This window comes from Temnothorax americanus, unplaced genomic scaffold (genome assembly GCF_048541705.1).
Source record: "Temnothorax americanus isolate GAGA-0224 unplaced genomic scaffold, ASM4854170v1 Scaffold38, whole genome shotgun sequence".
Taxonomy (NCBI): Eukaryota; Metazoa; Arthropoda; class Insecta; order Hymenoptera; family Formicidae; genus Temnothorax; species Temnothorax americanus.
Genome location: NW_027509526.1, coordinates 1,479,098 through 1,502,711, shown reverse-complemented (window position 1 = coordinate 1,502,711; position 23,614 = coordinate 1,479,098). Strand labels below are relative to the sequence as shown.

General features: G+C 42.3%; 2 protein-coding genes and 1 pseudogene across 2 annotated transcripts; all 3 read right to left on the bottom strand.

Annotated features, from left to right (window-relative positions):
* Positions 1 to 2,467: 2,467 nt before the first annotated feature.
* On the bottom strand, positions 2,468 to 3,010 carry LOC143902123 (uncharacterized; annotated as a pseudogene).
* An 8,996-nt stretch (positions 3,011 to 12,006) lies between these two features.
* On the bottom strand, positions 12,007 to 13,833 carry LOC143902139 (uncharacterized). The gene has a single exon (XM_077414840.1). It carries the CDS (start codon positions 13,796 to 13,798, stop codon positions 12,524 to 12,526), a length of 1,275 nt encoding a protein of 424 aa, XP_077270966.1. The 5' UTR covers positions 13,799 to 13,833; the 3' UTR covers positions 12,007 to 12,523.
* A 951-nt stretch (positions 13,834 to 14,784) lies between these two features.
* LOC143902140 (uncharacterized) lies at positions 14,785 to 16,652 on the bottom strand. Its single transcript, XM_077414842.1, has one exon. The coding sequence runs from the start codon at positions 16,650 to 16,652 to the stop codon at positions 16,059 to 16,061; it is 594 nt and encodes a 197-aa protein (XP_077270968.1). The 3' UTR covers positions 14,785 to 16,058.
* Positions 16,653 to 23,614: the final 6,962 nt, after the last annotated feature.

Below are 23,614 nucleotides of genomic sequence, written 5' to 3'. Positions count from 1 at the left end.
TTCTTGCTCACTGTTATGAAAAAATAAAAAAACGTTCACGTCGCGAAAACTAATGTTTGTTTCGTTGACATTCGCCGCAATCCTTAATCATCGGAGCGGGACCGTCGATGTGCGTTCGCTGCCACGGTTGGTTGTAATGTTCGTCACAGCGACGATAGGTCTCAACCTCCGAATCCGCCTTTATATGCTCCGGAAGCTTGTCCCACACGTAGTAAATGTGATCGCCGCATATTTGCAACAAAACGGTTTTCGGCACAAATTGCAGCTGTTCGGCGCTAAAATCGCGAATGTCCGAAGGTCTCGACAGCAGGACGAACATCTTTGCGATTGAGCGATAAAAAAATCTCTTTTCCGGAGCACTTGTACGTGATAATGTTCAACCATACAATAACGAAGAAACCGCGATACTTTTCGATCGATGTATCACTCTCAAATCTGACTACTGCGGCTCGATGCGCTTCATTCCTCGTTATATACCCTTTGCTCTCTCTCTCGCTCCAACTGATTTTTTGAAAGATTTTTTCTTTTGTTTCGCGTACTGCGTCGTAAGAAATAGCGTGAAATTGTTTAGTCTACGCAATAACACCCCCCTTTTCCTCGAAAATGTTGTTTACAACGAACATGTTCCAACAGGTTCGATGCGTTATCGGGTCGATCATCGTCCCGATGACGTCATTTCTTCCTTTGTTTTTAACGTACTGCGTAGATAAATTGTTTTTTAAATATAAATCATACTATATTTTTTTCACGCGCATTTTTATTCGAGCCGTATATGCGACGTCCGCCAAAACTCCGGCTGCTTGAATTTGTAATCACATATCGCATATCATAACATAAAAACGAGGCACCGATGTTCTGGCGAACATCGGCGCTCACAGGTGTAATGCGAGACGTATCGCGACTATCAGTTTTATACACCGCCATTATATTTTTTTCTCTGGCGACTTCTGTAACCGTCATTGAATTCAGTCTAGTCGAGTCCGCGCAAAGTGTTACACGTATATATTTTTTGTGAGTTTCTTGTGTACGAACGTGTTTTTTGTGTTTGGGTGATTAAACTAAGTTTCTTGTAATGTCTCCGCGCGAACCTTTTGTGCCTAAAGACATAAAAGACAGTGAAATTTTGGGGGGGCCCGACGCTCCCCAGTTTGAAGACGCTGTAGAGGTGTTTGAAGAAAAAGAGAGAAAGAGAGAGAAAGAAAGAGAGAGAGAGAGAGAGAGAGAGAGAGAGTAGCGCTCCTCCCGCGCCCCGGCTTCCGTTTGGCACATTATCCGCGCCCGGCCGCGCGCGGAAGGACCTGTTCCGCCTGACAAGAGGCCGATTTCCCCTCATGGACGAGGCGCTGATTGCCTACGCGAACCACGTAGCGAGTTTGTAGAGATAAAAACGTCTCCTATTAAGGAGTATAAGTTTATGGTGAAACGCTTACTAAACGTAGTACTCCACGCACGTGGAGTAGCAATGTAACAAGACTATAATTCCCGAAGATTATTTCGAAGAATGTTGCAAGACCTCGGAGAATTTCGCATCGACAAACTACGCAGTGCGCTATCGAGTTAGTCTTACTCATTGTACGCCGCCTAGCGGCGTCGTTGGGAACGAGGCCCCCGCGACCCGACGGACCCCGCGGCGCAACCGCGGACTTCCACGCGGCCCCCGCGGACCCCCGCGAACCCTCACGCGGACCCGCGGCGCGACCGCGAACGCGAACGCGGACCTTTTCCCCGCCCCGCGCTGACCAGCAGCGCGGACCAGCGGCGCGGAGGACCAGCGGCGCGGACCAGCGGCGCGGACCAGCGGCGCGGACCAGCGGCGCAGAGGACCAGCGGCGCGGACCAGCGGCTCGGACCAGCGGCGCGGAGGACCAGCGGCGCGGACCAGTGGCGCGGGTGATTCATTCCGGTGAGTCATCCCGGTGAACCATCCAGGTGAATCATCCCGGTGGTATACCAAGGTCACCCCTCCCCCTCCCTCTTCCTTTCGTAATCCAATACCCCTGTGTAACCCGATACCCCCCTCCCTCTCACCCCCGCAAAATCTGATACCCTTGTGTAACCCAATACCCCCCCTCCCCCTCACCCCCACAAAATCCGATACTTCTGTGTAACCCGATACCCCCCTCTCCCTCACCCACGCAAAATCCAATACCCCTGTGTAACCCGACACCCCCCTTTTTCCCTCATTCCCGCGAAATCCAATACCCCCCTCCCTCATCCCCCCTCGTAATCCGACACCCCTCCTTCACCCCCTTACCCCTCCGCGTAATCCGATACCCCCCTTTTTCACCCCCTCTTTCGGAGCTCCCGGGGTGGAACTCCCTTATATACACTACTTCTGAGCATCAGTTGGAATGTATTCCACACGTAGTTCGAAATCCTCGACCTTCTCTCGAATGAAGTGATACCGGATGTCTATGTGCTTGGTGCGTTTATGGAATTCTGGATTTTTGACTAGGCGTATTGCGCTCTAATTGTCAATGTAAGGAACGGTCGCACCTTGGCACTGACACCCGATGTCACTGAGTAATTTCCTCAACCAGATAGCCTCTCTGGCAGCAGCTGCAGCAGCAGCGTATTCGGCTTTCGTTGTGCTTAGAGTGACCAGCTTCTGCCGCTGGGATGACCAGGACACAAGTCCGCCTGCTAAGCAAAAAACGTAACCAGTGGTTGATCTTCTGGTACTAGCGTCGCTGGCGTGGTCGACGTCTGAAAAACCTGAGAGCTCAAGCTCGCTCCTGCCGTCTCCATAACGGATACCTAGCCCAGTCGTTTCTACTAAATACCTAAAAATATGCTTTACAGCTTGCCAATGTTCGTTGTTATAACAGTTCAAATGTCGACTTGCTACATTGACCGCGAACGCGATATCAGGTTTCGAGACCATCGCCAAAAACATGAGTGACCCAACCGCCTCGCGATACGGTACTTCGGTTTGAGAAGTATGGTCCTTCTCAGCCAAATCCAGGATGTGTAGGTCTGCAGGCACGCTCACGGACCTGGCTTCACTCATGCAGAATTTCCTGATTATTTGCTCGGTATACGCCTTCTGGTGGTGGAAAATGCTCCTGCCTTGCCTGTCTCGTTCAGCTGTAATCCGACAAAGATGCTGGTGTCGCCCTGCGTGATCATGAAGGATTCTTGCAACGAGTAAATTATGGAGTTTAAGACAACCCGGGATTTCGCCGCGATCAGTCCGTCGTCCACGAAAAGGGTCAGATAGACAGGGGAGCCTTTGATGGTGCCGTAGAAGATGCACCTATCTGCCTCATTCTCCACTAGGTTATGTTTCTTCAGGAAGCTGGAGAATTTCTTGTTCCAGCACCTGGGGGCCCTCCTTGAGGCCATATAGAGACTTTACTAGTTTGCAGATCATCTGTCCTTGTCCTTGGTCTTTGTTGATGTCTACACCCTCAGGAATTTCCATGTGTACTTCCTCCGTGAGCTCGCCGTATAGAAAAGCAGTTCTTACATCAAACTGTGCGAGTTTTAAATCCATCTTAGCCACTATGGCAAGCAGTGCTCACAGCGAGTCGTATCGCACAACAGTCGAGAAAGTTTCCACGTAGTCAAGACCCTCCTTCTGTTTGAACCCTCAAGCACATAGTCTCGCCTTGAAGCGGTAAACTTCTCCAGATGTCGTCCGTTGTTCCTTGAAGACCCACTTCGAGTCAATAACATTGCAATTCTTTCTTCTGGGTATTATTTTCCAGGTGCCATTTTTTTGTGAGCTTGCAGTTCGTTTTTGATTGCCTTGGTCTATTGTGCTGAGTCAGGCCCCGTTATAGCCTTTTGGTACGTGTTCAGAATGTTGATCTCAACAAGATTGGCATTATACCAGACCGGTGGTCGAATGGTCGCTCGATCCCTTAATTGAAGCCCGGTACCAGGCAATGGGCGTTCTTCTCCGGTTTTGGAGGCTGAATCGGTAGTCTCATCCACTGCTTCATTCTCATCCGTTTTTTTCTTCACGTCGGCATCCTCTTCTTCAATGTCAACAACGTCTTCTTCTTTAGGTAGCGTAGCCTTGAACCTTGTGTATTCCATCTTCGATGGGGACTTACATATATATTTTCCATTGAAAGTGACGTCCCTAGACACCGAGACGCTCCTAGTACTTGGATCAAACAACCTGTAGTTGGCGGAATCTCCTTGGTAGCCCACCAAGACCATTTTTTTCGCCTTTTGATCCAGTTTCTTGCGGAATTGCTTGGGCACGTGCACAAATGCTTCAGACCCAAAGATCCTCAAGTGTGAGAGGCCAGGCTTCTTTCCAGTCTAGACCTCGTATGGTGTCGTTTCCAGCGTTTGACTGCACGTGGTCCTATTTAAAATCTAAACCGCAGCATTTATTGCTTCCGCCCATAGCATCAGAGGTAGATTCGCCGAATGTATCATAGATCGGGTACTCTCCACAATCGTTCGGTTGTCGCGCTCTGATTTCCCGTTCTGTTCGGGTGTGTAAGGAGCGGTACTTTCCAGTTGGATCCCATGAGTAGTGCAGTACCGCTTGAACTCCTTATTGCAGTACTCACGACCATTGTCTGCGCGCAGCAGCTTCATTGGACGTTCGAACTTATTGGCCACCAGACTCGCGAACTCCTTAAGAGAATCTTATAGTGGCAGTCGTTACCGACATTTAGTTAAATAAACTAAACTTTTAATTGGTTTTACGGAATTGCAAAATTCTTTTACAGAATTGAAGTACGTACAAAAATGTAGGTCCGTCTGGTCGACTTTACATCAATGTTGTGAGCGCACAACGATTTATAGATTAAGTATTGCACTTGGCAACTCCAAGTTGCCTCCTATCGGTAACTTGACCTTAGCGACGAGGACCGCTGACGCGAAGACCTGCCCAAGTCTCGGGAACGACCAAATATGGTCATCCCGGACATCACCCGCCCGTTAGACTTTGACCACGGTGCCAAAACCGCTGACTACAAAGTCAGCAACACCGAGCGGATAAAGAGCCCGCCTTTCCGACGAGTGGCGGGCAGTCAGTCGTCAGCTAGTAACGATACGAGAAACGTGCGTCTTACATGAAAGTATTTTCGGTTACGCGAGTACCGGGATTAGCAAAGAGGAAACCGCATTGAATTTGTAAAAGGGAAATATATTTTACTCATTTATACATAGTGATTTATTTGTTCTCCGACCCGAAATCCCAAAAGAACCTTGTGCCGGCACATCCCATCCTTGAGGCACATCAAAAACAAAAAAAAATTAAAAATTTGAGCACATACAACTGTCACTGACGACAATATTTGCTTATAAAAAAATTTTACAGGTTAAATATACAAAATGAAATACGGTCAGACCTAGGGAAAACATTTCAGAACAATATCGTGCAATTAAAACTAAGATTGAAAGCTTGGAAAAAAAATTACTTCTTTTAACTTTTTATATGTGCAAATACATGCGGAATGACAAGAAAAGCAGTATGGCGTATAGCGAGAGATGGCGCAGCAATCGAAACAAGAACAGATGCCTCTCGTTAGACAAGGGCAGATATAAGCCGGTAATATAGAAAATAATAGAAAACGAATTAGAACGGTGCAGCCGTCGGCTGCGTTCGGAGTAGCCCCGGTGGAGCAACGGCAGCAGCCAATCATTACGGACAACGTGATACTTGCCAAGCCGTTTATACGGGCCGGGAAAGAGTCCAGGAAGCAAGCCGAGGCGGTGAGAAGAGGCCTCGCGGCGATCCAGGAAGAAGGCGGTGAGTCCACCAAGCGTGTAGCATTTCCCCCCGGTGGGGCACGTTGTCGTCTGTTTGCGTCGTCCTTCGCGGTGAACGTGTAAGGGGCATCACCCGTCTTGACACGTAGCGTTATTGTTTGTGCGTCTATATCACGCGATTCGCGCGGGATCTGCGTGTGTTCCGGTGATCTCGATCCTTCTGGATGTAGTCACGCTGCGCCCGGCGAAAGTCACGTCGCGTCCGGCGAAAAACGTGTTGCGCGATGAAAATCATTTCGTTTGGAAAAACTCACGTCGGATAGTCACCACTGTAGCATTTCCCCCCGAAGGGGGATACTATTGGCCTATATGGCCGAGAAGGTCCGCGTATTTTATTATAACTCGTATATGTATGTAAGGCAGTTATGTATTTACACTATGAACAACTTAGGGTAATTATTACACTTGTAACGATGCGCCCTTACGCCAAGGCATCGTCCTCGGCCACCACCCGCCGGATGCCGCCCGACCGATCCTCCGTCGGGCGAGGACAGGGCGCGGTACGCCCACAATTTTTAATATTTTTAAACGCACCGTGTGCGCGGGAAATCCGCCGCACCGGTGCCTTCCGTACGACGCCGACGAGCGCCGAAGCGAGTCGATCCTCGCCGAAGCAAGCACACGGGATCGCGCCGCTCCCACCACCATGTCATCGCCTGACGATCGGCCTCCCTCCTGCCAAGCTCACCGCGCCGAGCGATATAAAAAGCCGGCGCGCTCGACGAAAAGACACTTCGTTTACGCTACAGCTTTTCACTGCTCCTGGCGAAGCCTACCCAAGCCTACCGTCCATATCCTAGGCGACACGCAAAACGAGGTTTAGGGTGTGAGCCTCTACTGAGTGTTCTCAGAGTGTCTCCGAAACTCCATCGCATTTACTCCCGACGGCTACGGCACCGCGGGGTCGAGCGTGTTCGGCCTCGTAGCGAGGGTTCTCGCGACCGTACCCCGGGACTCCGCCATCCTGGACATATCGCGCTCCCGCCCGCGGTCTCGACCCTTATTCATACACCGCCCGAGGGCCCAGGCCCTACCGCTGTAAATTATCGCGTCATTAATATCCCGCGCGGCGTTAGATTTGCTGACACTTTGATTTGAGATGAAGTATTACAACGAAACGATCAATAACAATATATTTGGCTTCTATTTATTCTACTTATATTCCATTCTGGAAAACAATGTAATTTGCTGCGGATATTGTTTATCGAAATTTCGAAGTTTTTTCTTCCATCGCGATCGAGTTTACAGTGAGCTATGCAGAAAGTTACTTCATCAAGACTAATCAATCTTTTTATTTTTGTACGCGAAAAGTCGATCACATTTACGCGATCTCATCCCTCCAGTTGAAAGTGGATACTCTTTTCAATTTTATAACAAGCAAGATCTTCTTGAAATACTTCGGATGCCGAGCAGTCTTTCTATATAACTTAAAGTGTCTGGGAATATTGCTAGGACATACAACATTCTAAAATTATGCCAAGATATTCCTTGGGAAAATCTTTCGAATGCCGATGTTATATTGCTATCACGTCCGCTTATGATTACATAACTATCAAAAAATTTTGAACTTTTCAACAAAGTGACGATCAATTTATTTTTTCAGTAAATTACTATTCACATTATTAATTACTATTTTACAATCAATATTACTGTACTGCAATTATTATTTATTAATCAATTTATTTATTAGACTCAGTTTGAAAATATTATAATTAATCAACTAATTAAAGAAATTAATACCGAAGAAAATATCATTTTAAATTTATCAATAATTTAGGTGTAATATTGTAATAATGATATATGGTTAAGACATCTGGTGGTTCAATATACTATAATATATGCGCCCCGAAATGCATTCTCACCGATGTTCGTCCTTATTGAACACGGCGACGCGTATTCCATGCCGAAACTTTGACCGTTCGGTTCGTTGTAACGCACGAACGATTTCCGATTTCCTCCGCAGATTATCGGACTCGATGGGTCCAGTCTGCCCCCAAAAGCTGCCGGACATCGCAAACGAGCAGGAAGCGCTCGAGCGAATGCCTAAGGGAAGACTGGAGTATCTGAAGAGACTGCTGCCTCATCTGCGTAACCAGAGCGAGGATTGCCTCTACCTGAACATCTACGCACCTGCTATAGGTGAGTGGTCGTACAAACTCTCCAGCAGCGATTTAATCACGCGAGCAACTTTGTAATCGTCGCGCGCGATTACGTTAATTCTTTAATAAATTAAAATCGGGAATATTTGAATTTCAAATAATGTATTTACCAAATTTTAGGATAAATACCGTAGAAAATATACTTCTAATTTTCTCCCCGAAAAAAGAATCTACGACTTTTATAACAAAACATTGAACTCTCTTCTTCGCATTTACAAGTTTATTCTTTCGATGGCTAATTAAATCTCTTCTTCAAACTCAAAAAGTAACGTCATCTCAAAGATAGATTGGAGCTGAGCTTAAGATGTGTATTATAAACGTCCTCTCTTCTTCGTGCACTGAGACGTTATCGAACTGTACGGAAAGGAAGTGTAGTCAAATCGATCGATCAAGCACCGAAACTTCTTTATACACGTTTTCTGATGCTCTTCGAAGTCACAACCAGAAACGACGCTCTCGACACTATCTCGAGGGAAGAACTTCGTAACGCCATTCTGCAAAATTACGTTCATTTGTCAATTTTTCATTTTTCTAACGTGTATATAAACTCTTAAGTTCTTTCAGACTTTTGAATAGTGATAAAAAAGAATTAAAAATTTTTCACTCGGACTTAATTCAGAATTCTCCAGTAATAAAATTGATGAATTTTTGAAGGAAATTGTAGGATTTAAATTTAGGAACTTTCTTTGAGATTGTAGGATTTAAGTTTACTTGTATGCAAAAAGAACTGCTTGGAGAATGAAACAATAACTTATCTTTCATTCACTTCTAATATTAAAAACCTTAACAATTACTGTTTCTAGCATTGTTAAAAATGGATTCTTTAGCGACTAAATTATTTTCGCGCGTGGATATACATAATGAGTCCAATCCGTCAACTCTCTCGAAAAAAAAAACGGAATTTTAGATGGGCATTAGCAGATGAAGTAATCCTCACTGGCCGTTGAGCCGGTGCAGCGTTGAACGAATGGCGCGGAAATCTATGAGTGGTCGGGGTAAACGGAGGGGGAGGGGTAAAACGGAAGGGCGGGAAATGCGGGAAAAGCCCGAGGCAGGAAAAGCCGCTCCTGGCAAGGCCAGGGAACGTTTTGTTCGTTACAGAGTGTCACGATTAAAAAACGATTTTTAAGATGATTCACTGGCGGCCCAAATTGAATCGCTAATCTAAGTTTGAAGGAACTTTTCGCAGAGAGTTGGGGAAGGTCCCGGTGAATTATGGTGGCCGGGAATAGATGTCATTGACCTCTCCGCGCGCGATCCCCAATATAGCGGCGCGGCGCGGATGGTCTGAAACTGAACTTCCCCGGGATTGTGCAAGTTATTGAGTTTCTGGACGTCTCTGGCCGACGAGAAGACACGCGGAACATTCCAAATAGATCGGCGATTAGAGCCTACGTGACGTGTAATTACTAAAGTCGGGATGATTGACGTAATTGGAAAAAATCTCTTTTACCCGGGAAGCATCGGAATTCTGCGGTTCTTCTTTAATTTTTGAGATCCCTCATTGCTTCTCTGTGAGTCTCATTATCTCCCGTAATTTTTATCTCTATTACACACATACGCACGATGCGCACACGTACATGCACGATATGCGCAGAATTATGAACGTATGTTGTTAAAGATATTTTCTTTGGATGAAGACGACGCGCGAGGTGATCACATTTGCCGTTCAATTTCCGGCTCTGAGATGTTGTGACGCTCGAAACAGCTTGCAAGCGCGCGGGGAAAAGCGAAATTTTCTATTTCGCCCCGAGAAATGTCAATGATATACGATTATTGAAACACACCGTTCACTCTGGCCGACATACGTGAGGACATAAAAAGGTTCCCTCAAGCTAAGGAAAAGGCCGTAGGAGAAAGTTTTTCGGCGAAGAGATATAAGGGCGGGAAAGAGCTTAGGTGACGGCAATAAAAAGGGTTGAAGATAAAGAGGCACAACAGGCAAAGAAATATATTGCGCGTACCTGCCACGATGTTCGACGTTGCTTCCGTGGCTGAAAACTGAAGAAAATGACACCGGAGAGATTTATCAAATATTTCTCATTTTTCTGACGCGCGCGCGCCACTGACACGTGGCACAAAATTGCTTGTTGAAATCTCCGCGCCATTACGAACTGCGTGAAAGTTTCGCAGAGATTATATAGTGTGAACTCTAATAGATCTGTAAATCCTTCGTAGTCCTTGTCGTTTAAAATTTAAGAAGTTGCTGGAATTTCTTAGTATTTAGTAAGTAAGTTTTAGATCCTTATTTGTTTGCAATGTCGAAGGGATGTTTCAAAAATTTAAAAAGGACCTCCGCACATTTTTTATGGAAATTGGATTTTGGCGAAATTAGCTGAAACTTTGCTGATCAAAATTCACAATAGGCAAGATTCGCAATAATCGATGTGTGCGAGTTATTCGCATTTGAATATATTATTTGATTTTAATTTCTATGTATGTTGGATAATGTTATTGGATTTCTTATAACTATTAAAGCATTTTAGTAATTTACAATTTTTCGCCTAATTGTTTCAGTTATTACGACATTAAAAATAAAATACATTTTTATAGTTTTATATTAAATATTTAAATGTTTTTGCCCCTTTGAAAAATTATATTATATAATTAATATTATATTTTTATATATCAAAATATTTTTTTATTATTAACGTGTTAAAATTTAATCTAACAATAATTAAATTGTTAATTAAAAATTATATTTTACCAATTTGCTTTGATTATATTCGATTTATAAAAAAAATCTTGATTTACACATCTCTACATTTACTGCAATTTATAGTTAAATTAACAGCAGACTTGATAACAGCTTGCAGAATAGTAACTTAAAATCTCGAGTCGCATTCTCGCAATCGAGTCCCGAAAAGTGTGATTTTCAGACAATCCTGAGAGGGATACGTTTCCTTCGGGGTGCGGTATTGTCTCCCAGATTCTTACGTAATGGAAATTTCTATCGAAAGTTTGGATCCGGTTAATGCACGTTGTCGGCACTTCTTCCTTCTCCTCTGACTTGGGGGGGGAGGGGGAGAAAGTTTCCGTTTTCCTTGGGAAGACTCGCAATTACACGGCCGCCTGCACTCACAATTCCGTCGACGATAGGTAAAGCCCAGTATCGAACGTATGGCGGAAGAAGCGGAAGAAGAGGAAGAGGACGACGGGCGAGTTTTCAAGGCGCGAACTAATAATCGAATCCACCAAGTTCGCGGAATTTGTTTCAACTCTCTCACAGAATACTTTGGAACAAAGATTCCTCCCCCCCCCCTCCGGTCGCTTCGTGATTCACGAGTCGCCGGCCCAAAAAAAATGCCTTCTCCATTCTTTTAGACGAAAAAGTACGGCTCGCGGGAAATGATTTGTTCGTCTCGCGCGGAAGATAAAGTGTCTCGCTTTCCAAGTTCGTTGGGATTCATATAAGCTTCGAGCGATTTTTAAAAATATCTATATAATCGACGTAACTTTTGATTGTACAATTTTTTGTCACATTACTAATTTATGGTAGAAAGAAATTTTATCAAGTGAACGTGAATAAAATTTGAAAAATTAGAGGACTGATTCGTGGCGCGTCTTGAAAATAATCTTTAAATATTTCACGGCACATTTGCGAAAATAACTTAAGGACATTACATCCGCGTTAGCCTGAGACGGAAACGACAGGAAATTTAATGTGGCAAGCCGAGGGAAATCGCACGATCCTTGCACATCCTTCCCCCTTTTCATGAAAGAGAACGTCACGAGTGCAGAGTGCGCATTCGCTCAACTTCCGGCTCGAAAAGGCATTACTAATAGCTCTCGTCGCTGTGATTAATGGCGCTGGAGTGCTGCTCCGTTTAGTCGTTTTATTAATTACGCCGGATAACGAAGGTCACCGTCTCCGCACGGAGACTGTCATTTATTATGCACGACATCGCGATTGGGAAACCGAGTATTACTTATATCGGCACGTGTAACATACGCAAACAATTCGATAATTATAAGACTACAAAGACTTAAGCATTATTCTGAGATTAATAATAAAAAAGGTTGCAAATTACAAACTTGCACATTGCTTCCTCATTATTACAGGAAGCTTATTATTTTATTTAATGTTGTTGTGTCCGAACCCGTGAAGGAGGGACTTTTGTCGGGATGTAGGCGCCCAAAGGATTAGGATCCACGCACTAATGAACGACACTCCGTACTTTACAGTAAAAGAGGATATATTTGCTTCTCACTTTACAGTACTTATTTCGATACGCGTTACTTAGGATGCGCGGTTACTCTTAGAAGCGATCTGTCTGCTCCTGTCGCGATTGACTTATATATTAATTATGTTAAGGCGGAAGGAAGGGTGACCTCGATCGGAGCACGTACGCTGTTTCGTGTGACTCCGTCGTTGTCTCAGCATTCTGGGAACAGAACTGTGACTCGCTTTCTTCTCGTCACGTTCCTTTTTATTAATTTAATAATTTTAATTGTCTCATCTTATATTAATATTTTTTATTTTGATCACGTATTGATTATTAAGCATGTTCTTATTCCCAAGGCTGGTCGGGTTACGACATTCCTCCCCCTTTGAAAAAAGAAAACGAATAATTTACATGAGTTTTCGTCTTACATACTTTACATGAGTTTCTTAACTTTATTATTTAATACAATATTGCGGTGTCGTCTTCTTTTTTGGGTATTGTGTTATTGTCAGATATTTCCCGGCCGCTTGCCGTATGATATATATGTTCTTGAATAATTCGTGGTTTGCTCATCGGATTTAAATTTAGATTCATTGATGTGTTTGGTTTATTTTTATTCCTTTTTATTATATATATTATTGCTATTGCTATGATTATGAGTACAGTTCCCGTAAAACTCGAAAGTATCGGGTATGTAGTGTATTTATGTATATCCATTTCGCTTTTATCTAAATTGCCGTCGATTTCTGTCAGTTGTTTGCTTAATTCCATAAGTTCTGAGGGTTTTTGTATAATTTTCCGGAATTTTGACGTTTTGACAGTGTTCAGTTGTCGGTTCGTCTGTGGTGTATGTTTGAATGTTATGTTATAGTCGGGCAGGTATGTCTGCACGTACGTCGTTCTTTCGTATGTGTTTGTTCTTGCCGTCATGTCAGGCGTTATTATCTTACATTTGTCTTTTAACGTTATTTGACCTGTCCGTTCGATTTCTATCTTTTGCATCGCTTTGTTTCTGCACGTTATTTCTATGGCTTGTTTAGTTCGAGTGGAATATAGCCATGAGTTCGAATTACTTAATGCTATCCATATTGTTGTGTTGGCGTGTATACTTCGAGTACTACAATAGTTTAAATGTGTATCTATAGCTGCGTACGCTTGTACTTCGCATAACGCACGGTTGTCTACGTGGTAGACGGGGCGGTTCCGCTCGCATACGTATGAATTACCTTCCTTAATACATTTATTTAATTCGTTTTCCGCAATTGTACAATATGTTCGGGTATCGGTATCTATCGCTATAATTTGTTGATTTATTTCTACAAATATAAATATATCTTCGCTTTTATGTATAGGTAAAGATATCGGTCTTATTATTTCATACGTTGGATATGTGATCAGTGGGAATTGTATAATGGTATATATATTTGTGCCGTCGCAGTAGGCGCTAATTTTCGCGAATTTTTCTATCGTTGCCCAGTTTTCTGGTGTTATTTGAAACGGAAAGTGTGTTCCCTGAGGTATCTGTGAAGTTATTTCTCTTAAATTATTTATTATATCCTCAATCGGGACTAACCTTATGTTTAGTATTCCATTTTTCGCGCTAGTTAAATGTTCTATAATGTCTGTCATATCTCTTGCTAAATCGTTCACAATTGCATTCAGTATTAGAAAATGCTCGTCGAGTTCTTCTCGATGTCCATACCCGGCTTTTTCGCGTAACCAGGTTTCTCTCATCTTTTCTGTGATATTCAGGAATCGGTCTTCGTTTTCTTGTACACAGAGAGAAATATTTCTTTACATTCGTGATTTCGATTTGTTTGGATTATATTTATTTCAGAGAAACAAATTTATTTTTAGTAAAACATTATTTTGTTGAATAGAAATTTTGTAATTTTATTACATTAAACCATTTGTTTAATAGAAAAAACACGATTGTTTGAAAGAATATGTTTCGATGAAAAAACATTTTCTTTGGTTACACTAAATATTACTCAATGAAATAAAACATTTCTTTACATAAAAATAATATAAAATATGTTTGATCGAAATAAGAGTGTTACTATTTACAATTAATGTTCTGTTTGGAATAACCGTTAAATCTGATTAAAAATCCAGAAGTAATGGCAAAGAATGTAAGATGAAAACTCAGCCAGGTTTGCGTATAGAAGAGCGCAGACATATGATCTGCTGTCTCTTTCTTTCCCGTGCTGTAAGTATAGCATACATGTTACCACGCGTTACTGGTTACCGGCTGATAGCTGTTCTACAGTTCTATACCAGCCCGAAGCTGGCTGAGCAGGCCGAGTCGTGTGCGTTACCCCCACGTAGCCCCCACCACGCGCTGTAGTAGCGTACAGAAACGCAACGTCGCAAACATAACATCTCTGGTGCAAACGTGTGCGAACGTGTCCAAACGTGTGCCATGTGCCGTGTGCCGTGTGCCGTTAAACAAAGAAGCGATCGTGAAAATTGTTTGAGAAGAATCGAGAGTTTCTGACGGGGCTGACCGACGTTTCTGTGCGATCGCACTCTCACGGATATTTCCTTCGCGCTAGCCATTACATACTTATACGATTAAAGTTTGATACTTATACGATTAAAATGCTTCAAGTATATGTATTTAGTTTACCATATGTTCTCATTTATTAATTTGTAAGTTGGAAGATCTTAGGAAACATTGGCGACTAACATTTTGCAAAATGTTTAAAGTATGTTTTTGATTTACCATATATTCTCGTTCATTTATTTGTCAGTTGTGAGATCTCTAAAAACATTGTCCAATGCCATTTATTTATGTTATAATGTGTAAAAGTCTAAAAATTACCATTTATTGTAATTATGTTGAAATAACAAAAATGGCCACAGTTACTTTTATATCAACATATAATTTATATTTTAATTTGAAGATATTTAAATATCTTATACAATATTGAAAGTAGTTGAAAAACACTGAAAAATATTTTCGTATAATAAAATATTTATATTTTAATATATTTTGTCTCTTTATTTTGTCTTGTTTATATATTTTTTTACATTACTTTTTAAGAGCAACACTTTTCTAATAACAATATATTTGTTTTTCAATTTGTGCCATATCTATCAAACTGCATCAATGTTTTATTTGCAATTAAATTAATTAACACAGTAAGGCTGATGGCAGAGAACAAGAGGCTATTGTATACAACAGCCTGTTACAACTTACGTTTTTCTCTGCCTTACTTTCCACTACAATAGATGTAAACGCCTAACGTCTTATTCTCTGCTATCTCAACCTTAGAAAGTATTTAAATAAAATAAGTTCTCAAATAAATCCCTGAAATTCTCTCTGTTACTGAATTAGATTATTTAATTATTTAATTAAAAGAACGAATTTTTTATTGAAAAATAATTAAATTATTTAATCAATATAATAAATTTATTTTTTTTAGCAGTTGTAAGAGAGTTCCTTAGGGCCGATATCACAGTCTCCGATTAACGTAATCCATCGATTAAACTCACTCTGCATCTCTTTCTAACTGTCCCCCTAGAAAGAGACGAAGAGTGAGTTTAATCGGAGGATCACGTTAATCGAAGACTGTGATATCGGCCCTTAATGCAACAAAAATACGATTTAAGTGAAATAGTACAATACTTTAACTGAAACAATAAAATTGTTTCATTCAACAAAATTATAATTTAAGTGAAATAGTACAATACTTTAACTGAAACAATAAAATTGTTTCATTCAACAAAATTATAATTTAAGTGAAATAGTATATTACTTTAGTCGAAATAATGAAATTATTTCATTCAACATAAATGTAATTTAAGTACAATAGTGCAATACTTTAGCCAAAATAATAAAATTGTTTAAGTTAAAAAAATATTCAACTCTTTTTGAGAGATGATTTATTTTAAGGTAAAGATACATTTTATTTGAAAAGTCAAACAATTGCAATGTGTAGTTTAAACACTGATTCGGTTGGACTATTCCAATGCATAAATTTCTTTAGATTTAAGAAAATTTATTAAATCTAAAGAAACATTTCTCTCTGTGTAGAACCTTTTCCATATCATCCACGTGCGCAATAGTTGCATTTAATATTTTTATTTGATGTTTCACGGCGTGTTGTATTGTTTGCTGGTTTCCTTGCATCAGCTTTAGTTGTTCCTTTATAATTATTTCATCATCAGCATCCATTGTTCCAAATAATGTTTTGGCTATTGTTCCTAAACCATTGATTAATCCTCGTCGTGTTTTCCTTGGATTTTGGTACGCGATTTTCAATCGTCTTAATATTGTTGTTACTTGCTCGTTATCTTTTTCTATTATTTGCAGCAAAGTTTGGCAGGTTTGTTTCATTTCTTCCTCTAATGGTTTATCATAGCACAGCGCTTTGGTTTGTGCCATGTAGTTTTGTAATTGTTGGTATCGATGGTCCATAGCTATGATGTCCAGTTTGATTACCATTTTCCATGCTGACTCGACCTGGTTCATTACTCCAATTTTTTCAAAGTATATGCCCGGCTCGTGTGTGAATTTTTTCACTTCAAACGGTTCTCGGGTATCAGGTTCGGTCTTCGTACAGGTGCTCCATGCCATTAGCATCCTGCAATACAAAGCATTTCCTAGTATTTTATTTCGGCTTCTTTTGTGTTGCTATATTCATATTTTTCGATGAACGCAACTGAGCTCTCTGCGATTCCTTTTCGCCTTTTCGTATTTTCCTACTTTTGTCCGCTACCGTTCTTTCCTTCTGCGGTTTAATTTTCTACAAACGCTTTTAATCGGTTCATGTGAACGCGTAGAGTTTTTCTCCCCATCTTAATGGTATAATTGACATCTGAATTTTTTTCAATAATTGCGTAGGGTCCTACCCACAGTGAGTCTAGTTTTTTCGAACGTCCCCGACGGACAGTCTCGTCGTATAAAAGGACTTTATCTCCTACTTTAAATGTGCTGTTTCTCGTCTTCTTGTCGTAGTTGTCCTTCGCCTTCAATTTTTCTTCTTTGAGGTGCTCTCTTGCAATATGCTGAGTGGCGCGTAGTCTTTCCCTTAATTCCTGTGCGTAATCATCGTATGTGTACGTAGGTCTTGGAGGTTGTGCTAGGGCTGTAGGCAGTGTCGCCCGATGCCCGTATATTAGCTCGAACGGTGTAAATCCTGTTGCCGTGTGGGGGGTGGTATTATATGTGAACATTGCATAGGGAATCCACTCGTCCCAATCTGTTTGTTCTGCATTAATATAATGGCGAAGATATTCTGCTAATGTACGATGAGATCTTTCTAGTGCGCCATTACTTTCTGGATGATAGGCCGTTGTCTGTATTTTCGCGATTTTTAATAATTTGCAGGTATTCTTAAATAACTCGCTCAAAAAATTAGTTCCTTGGTCGGTTAGAACTTTTTCCGGTATTCCGTGTTCAAATATTATTTTTGTAACAAATTCTTTTGCAATGGTTGCAGCTTCTTGATTCGGGATCGGAATTGCTTTGCTAAACTTTGTCAGATTATCTTGAAATGTTAATATATACCTGTTTCCGCTATTAGTAATTGTCAGTGGCCCTACGATATCTAATGCACACTTCTCGAATGGCTTAGTCGCGGTATCCGTTACTACCAAAGGCGCTTTATTTCTTCGCGTTAATTTATTTTTTTGACATAATTCGCATTTTGCTATATATTCTTCTACATCTTTAGTTATACCTCGCCAGTTGTGTGTTAATCGAATTCGATTTATTGTTCGTTCTACCCCTTGGTGTCCTCCTAAGGGTGCATCATGATACTCATATAGTATGCGTTGTTTTTCTTCCTCGCTATATTTTCGTTCGGTGTCGTTGGTCTCATCTTCCTTGTCCGTAGTTATATTAGCCACGTGCCGACTTAATGCGTCAGCGTTTCTGTTAGCTTGTCCGGCTTTATGTATAATTACATAATCATATTCCTCAAGTTTCAGTCTCCATCGCATTAGGCGTGATCCAGGATCGGATACGTTAAATAACCATACGAGAGATTTGTGATCAGTTACGATAGTAAACTTGGTTCCATATAAATATGGTCGAAAATATTTAACTGCCCATACTATGGCTAATAATTCTTTCTCGGTGGTGTTATAATTTTGTTCTGCTCGCGATAGTATGCGACTAGCATAAGCTATCGGTTGATCCTGACCTATCTTTCCCTGCGATAGTATTGCTCCGATTGCGTAGTCGGAAGCATCGGTCGTTACAATAAATTCTTGTGTAAAATCGGGATACTTCAGTACAGGAGCAGTCGTCAATTTTTCTTTTAGAATATTAAAAGCATGTTGTTGCTCTTGTGTCCATTCAAATTTATTTTCTTTCTTTGTTAGCTTAGTCAGTGGTTTTGCGATTTTCGAAAATCCCTCGATAAACCGTCTATAGTATCCGGCCAGTCCTATAAATGCCTGTACGTCCTTTACTTTTGTAGGCGTCGGAAAATTTTTTACAGCTTCTAGCTTAGCTGGATCTGGCGAAATTCCATTTTCCGAAATTACATGCCCGAGATATGTTACCTCTTTTCGCAGAAATTCACACTTATCTGGTTGTAACTTGAGATTATTTTTTCGTAACCTCCGTAAAACTTCTATGAGTCTCCGATTATGCTCTTGCAGGCTCGCTCCGTATATTACTATATCGTCTAAATACACTAGGCATTTGAGTCCTTGCAATCCAGTAAGTATTGAATTCATTAGGCGTTGAAATGTGGCAGGTGCATTTTTCAATCCGAAAGGCATTCTATTGTACTCGTAGTGCCCATACGGTGTTGAAAAAGCAGTTTTACATTTATCACTTTCTTTCATTGGAATCTGGTGGTATCCAGAGGCTAAATCCAGTGTAGTGAAATATTTAGCGTTTCCCAATTGATCAAGTATGTCTGTTATATTTGGTAGAGGAAACGAGTCGCCTATAGTTAAGTCATTTAGTTTTCTAAAATCTACGACTACTCGAAATTTTGGTTTTCCTGATGCATCGGCCTTTTTAGGAACTACTAATAATGGTGCATTCCACTGGCTCGTGCTAGGTCTAATAATTCCGTTTTTTAGCATTTCTTCGACTTGTCGGTTTACCTCAGCCTTGTGCTTCTCTGGCAAACGATACGGTCGTACGTTGACCGGTGCACTATCTGATTGCGTAGCAATTTCGTGTGAGATGGTGTCCGTACACGTCAGTGGTTCTCCTTCTAAATGTAGTACATCACTAAAGTCTCTACATATTTCCATGATGGCCTTTCTTTCCTCTGTATTTAAATGGTCGGTACGTAGTAGGCGTAGTACCTGTTCGCTCCGCGGGATTTTCTCTCCCGTACTACTTAATTGAGTAATATATATCTGTTCTGTTTCGCACTGTTCTATTTCCTCTATGGTTACATGCGGTGTTGCTATCTCGACCGGGCTGTCGGTCGTATTTAAAATACTTGCCTTGCATAAGAAGTTTTCAGGCTCTACCAAGCCATTTCCTATTATTACTCCGGGAAGGATTTCTTCCGCTTGTATTATACCTCTCTTATTTTTATCGGTGACAACTTGTATAATTGTTTCGCTACGAGGTTTTAGTACTAGTTTTCTGTAAGGGTACAGTTTTAATATATTCTGTCCAATCTGCAACTGTTTATTCTTGTAATTGCAAGTGGCTTGTTGCTTCTTTAAGAAGTCTACTCCCAAGATTCCGTCATATTCTATTGGGAAATTATCGTTAGCTACGTACATTACGTGTCGGATTTGGTGATCCTTGAGTTTAATGGTTGCCTCGATCTTTCCAATAGTCTGTACCTGGTGTCCGGTTACTCCGGTGAGCGTTATTTCTTCTGTGTCAATGGGCGTTTCTCCTTTTAGGTGTTTCACCTTAACTAGTGATATAGCCGCTCCGGTATCAAACAATAGATTTACCTTACCTTGTTTAGCTTCTTTCATTGGTAACGTAACGATATCTAGCCCTGTATGCGATCGCTGCGTCGTACCGTTCAAGTGTGAAACTTGGTATTCGATCGCTAGTCGTCGCTGTTTCGCTTCGTCCTCTTCATCGCTATTTTGCGTGGGGTTAGGATTCCTCTTTTTTGGATCCATGGCTTTGTAATTGCCCTTTTGTGGCCCTTTATTTTGCTTGGCTTGATGTACCTGTTCCTTGCCAGGTCGTCCATGTAATAACCAACATTCCTCGTGTACGTGTCCTGCCTTTTTGCAATGTTTACAATATTTTTCAATTGTATTCACGCGGGAATATTTGTCTGGTTTTGGTAACGAGAATCGGTTCGCGTATCGACTTGTTCTGCAATCGCGACCGTAATGTCCGTTTTTTCCACATTTCTGGCACTGTACCATCGGTTTATTATCTCGTGCCTGTGGGGAATGCGTATAATTATTTTTGGGACGCGGGAAACTTCCGCTCGGTCCGCTAACTTTTTCTTCTGCGTTTGCCCCTGCAATTGCCTCTTGCAGCGTAGCGTAATGTTGGGATCGTACGAGTATTTTGATATCTTCTCGTAGCCCTAATTGAAAGTTTTGCAATGCTTGTTGCTGTATGGTTTCTAATATGATCCGTTTTCCTTCAGGAGCATGATTTTTTCCTTCTATCATTGATTCGTACAATTCCATGGCTAACTTGTCTGTTCTGAGTCCGAACGATCGCGCGCTCTCTCCTTGTTTTTGTTTCAACGTGTTAAATTCTAACTGGAGATGAGTGGTACTTTTTCTACTTAGATAAGAAATTTCTAATTCGTTCTTTAATTGCTGGAAATCCTGAATTTCTCGCGTTTGAAAGTCTGTCATCGCTCTTCCTTTCAGTTTCGTGCATAAAACCGATTCTAATAATGTTCCTTCCTCTAGAGGGTTAATATTCTTTATCGCGTATGATAGTGCGCTTAAGAATTCTTGGAGTTTACTGGAATTTCCGTCAAATTCTGGGATCATGTCCCGAGCTTCTTTTAATTTCAAGTACCCTATCGCATGTTCGGCTTGATTTCGGATATCATTTGAGGTGCGCCCGTACGCAATGTTGTGTCTCTCGTATCTGTCATCGCGTCGGTTTTGCTCGTCGTCTCGTGGGCTTGACGGTTGTCTCCTTTCGCGCAAGCTATCTATCTCTAACCTCATACCGTGCATTAAGTCCATCATTTCGTGTATCATTGCTCTAATATCGTCAGGTTGTTGGGCTGGGGAGCTTGCTGCATTTCCTCGTACTTGCATGCTCGCGTTTATCCGGCTGGATTCATCGCGTAGACGGTCGATTTCTCTGTCGACTTCGTCGGCGGGAACATTTCGCTGTTCGTTTACTCTTAAGTGACTCATGCTCGTATAGTATTCTTGGGGATCAAAAATGCTCGAATCGTAGGATGTCAAAGAGTATTCGCGGCGATGTGATACTCTGCTAGGCGTGCTTATATCGGATTCCGCGTCGGGGATTTGTTCCTCGTTATTCACGGTTAATTCATCGGTTGTCTCGCCGAGAATTATTATTTCACGCTCGCTCGGTTCGGGTGAACTTTCGCTCGAATAGTAATTTTCTAAGTTACGACGTACGTTTTCGCGTATGTCGGAGATCGCTTCGGTAACTATTATCGCGGGGTTTACACGGCTATTGCGTATGTCTCGATTTGCTGAATTGCTATGTAGCCAAGACGCATTCGCAACGTTTTGTGCACTCGCACTTCGACCTAGCGACATTCACGCGGTTTTTACAATATTTCTTGCGACTTACATTACGATGAGAATCTGCATCGCGTCTCGCTGTTCGCCTCGCAGTGTGATGTCGATGTCGGTTGCTGACGTTGTAGTTCTCGTTGAATGGTGTCGGTCGTTGACTGCGGATGTTGTCTCGTGCGTTGAGGTAGGTTCAGGTCTTCCCGAGCTGCACTATCGTCGCCGTCTCGTTGTGCCGAATGTCTCGTCGATCCTTTCGTCTGGCTGTACCGAATGTCTCGTCGGTCCTTTCGTCTGGCTGTACCGAATGTCTCGTCGGTCCTTGCGTTGACGTCTTTTCCCCTTGGTTGCGATTTAGTTTACTGACAGTTTAGTCGCCTGCCGTTTTTCGTTATCTTTCGTCGTGGTTTATTCTTTCCACGTTTTTCTCTTGAATAGTGATTAGCGTTTTCTTTCACTCTTCTGCCTCACTAGTGCTGGCGTATCCCACCGCTGCCACCAATTAATGTTGTGTCCGAACCCGTGAAGGAGGGACTTTTGTCGGGATGTAGGCGCCCAAAGGATTAGGATCCACGCACTAATGAACGACACTCCGTACTTTACAGTAAAAGAGGATATATTTGCTTCTCACTTTACAGTACTTATTTCGATACGCGTTACTTAGGATGCGCGGTTACTCTTAGAAGCGATCTGTCTGCTCCTGTCGCGATTGACTTATATATTAATTATGTTAAGGCGGAAGGAAGGGTGACCTCGATCGGAGCACGTACGCTGTTTCGTGTGACTCTGTCGTTGTCTCAGCATTCTGGGAACAGAACTGTGACTCGCTTTCTTCTCGTCACGTTCCTTTTTATTAATTTAATAATTTTAATTGTCTCATCTTATATTAATATTTTTTATTTTGATCACGTATTGATTATTAAGCATGTTCTTATTCCCAAGGCTGGTCGGGTTACGACACACGTTCGCGGCGAAGAGATTCGTGTAATTATAGTTTCGCTTGGACGAGGTCGGTTTACTACCCACTCACCCCGTTATCGTGCGCCGTCGAGTCATCTCCCACTCACGGTGTCTTGGGCTACCGCCATTGTGGCGTGTCACCATTGTTCCTTCCGCTATCACGGAGGGCTTCGGATGCCGCCAAACGGCCGAACCTCATTCGGAGGTCACATGCTACGTCGTCTTGGCGTCTCGCTATTGTTCCTCCCGCTATCACGGAGGGCTTTGGGCGTCGCCAAACGGCCGGACTTCATTCGGAGGTCACAAACTACCGCCGTCTTGGCGTATCGCCATTCGGGTGTCGCCAAACAGCCGGACCTTATTCGGAGGTCCAATGAGTATCGCTTACGTTTGTCAAGTCCTGCAAGAACACCTCGGAATCGACGCCGAGTATGCGTGGTCGGATTCCGAGGTGGCCCTTGCCTGGATTCGCTCGTCTCCACATAGGTGGAATACGTTATACGTTTGTTCGCAGGTCTCATCCTGGGGCCACGTCGATACGGAGACCAATCCGGCGGATCATTGCTCCCGCGGACTTTATCCCCGCGATCTGGTGACCAGTTCGATGTGGTGGACGGGCCCCGAGTGGCTCATGCACTTTGAACCTCGGGTCGAACCCCCACCTCGGCTAGACGTCCTTCCTATCGAGGAAGAACGAGTCACATCTCTTGTCGCGCTCGACACGCCCAACGCGGTACATTCGTTGTTAGATAAAATTTCGTCGTTGGATAAATTTTATAGAATAATCGCTTATAGCCTTAAGTTTGTAAATAGATTCCGCGCCAAGTCCACTCACGGGATTTGGCCATTGATCCACTCGAGTTGCATTCCGCACTACTAGTCATAGTGAAAGTCGTGCAAGCGGATACATTTCGAGAAGAAATAGACCGACTTAGAATCGGAAAGGGGATC